Source organism: Ipomoea triloba, chromosome 12 (genome assembly GCF_003576645.1).
Source record: "Ipomoea triloba cultivar NCNSP0323 chromosome 12, ASM357664v1".
NCBI classification, from domain to species: Eukaryota; Viridiplantae; Streptophyta; class Magnoliopsida; order Solanales; family Convolvulaceae; genus Ipomoea; species Ipomoea triloba.
The window spans coordinates 25,560,912-25,565,398 of NC_044927.1; the positions used below are offsets into that span (position 1 = coordinate 25,560,912).

At 42.4% G+C, this 4,487-nt stretch overlaps 2 protein-coding genes across 2 annotated transcripts; one reads left to right on the plus strand and one right to left on the minus strand.

Annotated features, from left to right (window-relative positions):
- On the plus strand, positions 1-3,011 carry LOC115999826 (trihelix transcription factor ASIL2-like). The gene is made up of 2 exons (XM_031239752.1): positions 1-1,019; positions 2,708-3,011. The coding sequence occupies exons 1-2, from the start codon at positions 245-247 to the stop codon at positions 2,734-2,736; spliced, it is 804 nt and encodes a 267-aa protein (XP_031095612.1). The 5' UTR covers positions 1-244; the 3' UTR covers positions 2,737-3,011.
- A 391-nt stretch (positions 3,012-3,402) lies between these two features.
- On the minus strand, positions 3,403-4,280 carry LOC115998629 (LOB domain-containing protein 21). Its single transcript, XM_031238251.1, has one exon. It carries the CDS (start codon positions 4,206-4,208, stop codon positions 3,666-3,668), a length of 543 nt encoding a protein of 180 aa, XP_031094111.1. The 5' UTR covers positions 4,209-4,280; the 3' UTR covers positions 3,403-3,665.
- Positions 4,281-4,487: the final 207 nt, after the last annotated feature.

Genomic DNA, 4,487 nt, shown 5'->3' on the forward strand with positions numbered 1-4,487 from the left:
TAAAAAGGAAAAGAAGGTAAAATTATGACGACTCGGGAAAAATCGTAGACTATCGTAGTCACAACCCACTCCGTCCAACCGTCCAATAGCCTTCTGACGGTCCACTCTTCCGGTCGGTCAGATGTACGGCAACCCTTCCCCTTCCCTTTCCCTTTCCCCTTCTCCCTCTCTTCTCTTTCCCCGGTCGGTTTTTTCTCTCTTCGCCACCGGCGCACGTTAGCCACTCACTCTAAATTCCACCGCCATGGAGGGCCCCGCCGCGCAGACTAAGCCGCGGCCCCACGCCGGGGGCCGAGAGGACTGCTGGAGCGAAGGAGCCACGGAGACGCTGATCGAGGCTTGGGGCGACCGTTATCTCAAGCTTAACAGAGGTAACCTCCGTCAGAAGGACTGGAAGGAGGTGGCTGACGCCGTTAATTCTCGCGGGAACGGCGTTAAGCCGCAGCGGACCGATGTTCAGTGCAAGAACCGTGTGGATACTCTGAAGAAGAAGTATAAGCTCGAGAAATCGAAATCCTCGCCGTCGATTTGGCCGTTCTACGACCGCCTCGATTTCCTCGTCGGGACTAACGCCGCTACTCCGCCGTCTCTCAACAGAAAATCTACCACCATCACGCTCACCGTCAAGCCCGGATCGAGCCCTAACAGCACAAAACCGCCCGCCCTAGTTTACTCCGGCGGCTCCTCCAAGCCCAATTCTAGCGGCTCTAACAACAGCTCCCTTGGCGGCGCCGGCGACGATGACCTGCTCTTTACCGGCCCAGGAAAGAAGCGTAAACTCGACTATGTCGATCTATCGGAGGAAACTACGGCATACAAGGAATTAGCCCGCGCGATTTTAAGATTTGGGGAGATATACGAGAGGATTGAGAGCTCGAAACAGCAGCAGATTATGGAACTGGAGAAGCAGAGGATGGAATTCTCCAAAGACCTTGAGGTTCAGAGGATGAATATGTTCATGGAAGCTCAGTTGCAGCTCGAAAAATCGAAACGCACTGCTAAGCATTCTCCTGCTGCAGGTGAATTTATTTATTATTATATTAATTGCATACCTGAATTGATTTCAAGCTTGAAAAAGCAGGGTTTCTTATACTGTTCCATACTTAAAGATTAAAAACTTTTTGACTAATTCTGTAATGGTTGTCATTCCCAGCTAATTGAATAAAAAATTTGTCAACTAATCTGTTCATTAAGAGTGGATTTTCTTGACAACAGGACATCCTGGCTAATATAGGTATTGTTGGCACACTTGGAAAATTGTTAAGTTCTGTCATGGTTACCATATATGGTCCCTAACCAAGTTTTGCCAAAAAAGAATGGAGGCTTTTTAAGATCTTAAGCATGTCTCTGTGTTTAGCTTAAACTTAAATAACATATTGCATGGCAGGTTTTGGCTGGCTGCGACTTATTCACATAGTTCCTGTTGAGTTTTACTTGTTTTTTGGTTCATTGTCGTTCTTACAGCTCAAATGATGAAATTTTGAATAAACTTTTTGATATGGTTATTGGGATGTAGCCATATGAAACTTTGCTTGTGCCTGAACATTACCTCGGCTCATTTTTCTACGTGGTTATTGCACCTGTGATGATTTCACTGTCTCAGCTATTTCTTAAGATGAGAACCAACTTTTTATATCCATAGACATGCCGAATGCTTATGAACTTACTTTGTAGTTTTGGACATATGGTTATCGAGCAGAGTTGGTGCTTTAAAATGGGATTCACTTGGTATGGAGATATGTCTATCTCTTGATTTGGTTTCCTTTGTTGATTGTTTGCGATTTTCCGACAGTTTGATTATGGTGTAATAGTAGTCTCGGTGGTTATTACATGTTTTTATTCCAGGAGACCTAGTCTTATCTACAACCTACGTAGCCACTTTGCTCATCTTAGCCTCTTAGACTCTTAAAACCTTTTGTACTCTATGTTGTGCTATTTATAGTAGGCTTTACCCTTTCAGACTAATTGATTGCTGATAAAAATGGACTCTAGATGGTAATAATTAACTGTGCCTTTGTCATAAACAAATTGTACTGTTGTAGGTGAGTACTAAATGAACATTCATGTATGTGCGAAACTTAGGTGTATCCCAATAATTAGCTTATATTTTACCTTGATTATGGGAACAAATTCCTTGTGTTCCCCCTTTCCTTCTCATCTTAAAGTGAAATAGATGTGCAGAAAGTTTTCATGAATGCATGGACAATTAAGTCCCTCTTTCCATGAGAAGACATGGAAAGTCATGAACCCCGGTTCAATATAGAAAGGCGGAAAAAGGATGCAATATTTGTTTGGAAAATGCTTGTCAAGAAGAGAGAAGAATACGTGCTATCCCCCGTGATCTGTCTTCATGGCAGACATATCCCGACCCTTGGAAACACAGATAATATCTCTGAAAATTAAGTTGGGAGTCATTTTTAATCTGTGCTGCATAATGTCTGAATAGAATGCTTGATATCCACGTGGATGAGTCGCGAGTTAACAGTAAAATTTGCCCTTGTACATGGATTTAGATTCTGTGGTTGCATCCTCTTTCATACAAACCACATATTGTTCCAGCTGTATGTTTTAAATCTTGTTTGCCTTCTGTCCTCAACTTGCATATACCAATGATTGAGAGTTGAAATTACCGGCAATATTGAGTGTCATCGATTCAGCTACCTCCTACACTTTTTACGCTCGCTAACTGTTGAATTACCATTCCCAGGAAACGAAGCTGTAGGCGAGGCGACTTGAGAAGGGTTCGCAATCCGGGCTATACATGGCATCTGTGAAGTGTGCCACTCACTGGAAATGATTAATTTCATATAGTGGCTTTGTAAATTATCTTATTCTTGAAGTCAATAAAAGATCTCAAGAACTCTTAGAATAATGTCTTCTATTCATTAATGTTGTCTTGCTTAGTGTATTCTCTGACATGTTTCTCCCTATTTTATCAACTGTAACATCTTCTTGAAGAAATGCTGGTTTGGCTTCTTATTGTAATCATTCTCAGAACATATTTCTGTGTCTCTCTGTATGTCTTGTAAATCACTGCCCCCCACCCAATACATTCTTTCAGAAGTGTGAAACAAGCAAAAAAAACCCATTTTTTTTTTCAGGTCTGATCAAATCGATATGGGTTCGGATGTGCAGGGAAAGGTTCATTTTAACAGAGCTGACAAGCAGCTTTTGTAGGGTCCCATTCCCAGAATTACTACCATACAGGGAAAAAAAAATTTAATGATGTGATGCATTATAATTAGCAATTGTCTAATCAATAGATTCTTAATTAGTTTAATAATTAATGATCTTGTTGGGGGCCGGGTAACTTAAACATTTTCGTTGGGATTAAGGAATTCAGTGTCAACTGTAAACAGTAAACCAACCAGAATTAATGTTTTTATGAGAGCAAAAGAAAGATTCTTGAACTAATCAGCTTGAATACTTAAGGATTTGTGGCTAATGATTTCACCACAATCTCTGTTCCATATAAATAATATAATTAATTACATTAAACTAAGTACCATGAAGTCCCAATGCCATTCTGGCCATGGCCCTCCAAATATTATTACCCCAACACAATCTGTCACCCAAAAACTAGCTGAGCCGACCAGATATTACTCGAACACAATCTGTCACCCAAAAACTAATTGAGCGGACTACACAGAGGGAATATTGATTAATTAAGGGAATGGGAATTGGCCGAATTGATTGAGTGATCCGGTGTGATCAAGGATGAGAGAATTCTGGTGATCATAGTTGCCGGAGAAGCCACCGGAGGGTTGAAAATCGAGGTAAGAGGAGGGCAAATTGGGATCATAATTAAAGAAGGAGGAGGAAGATGAAGAGGAAGCCGGGGCCGTGGGGGGATTAGCGGTGGCGTAGAAAGCGAGGCGAGCTCTGGCGAGGACGAGATCATTCTGGAGCTCAGCCATGCGGCGCTGGAGAGAGGCGATGGCGCCAATGCAGCCGTAGACAGGGTCCCTGAGTCGAACCTCGGCCTCGTAGACGAGGGAATTAACGGTGTCCTCGCGCTGCTCCTCGGGGACCTCGTTGAGGATCTTGCTCACATTGCTGGCGCCGAAGACCTTGTGGACTTTGGCGAATTTCTTGGGCTCGTCGGAGCGGAAATAGGGCGCGAATTGGCAGTTGGGGACGCAGCGGCGCTTCAAGAACTTGCAGGCGGCGCAGGATGAGCTTGAGCGTGGCTCCTGATGATTCTTCATTCCTACTAGCTAAGCTAAGCTACCTATAGAATTGAAGCTCAGCTCCTCTTTTGACTAATATATATATGCCCCTATAGCCCACTTCCCTTCTTATATGTAGTAGTAGTTGTAGTTGTATGCTTTCCTTATGATGGACGTGATAATAACAATGGTCTGCCAACATGGTCACAATCCCCAAAAATGTTTTCCATTATTAACTTAACTAAATCTTTACCATTTATTACTCATTAATTATTCAAAATATTAAATATTTATGTATCAACCAACTTTATTTTTAAT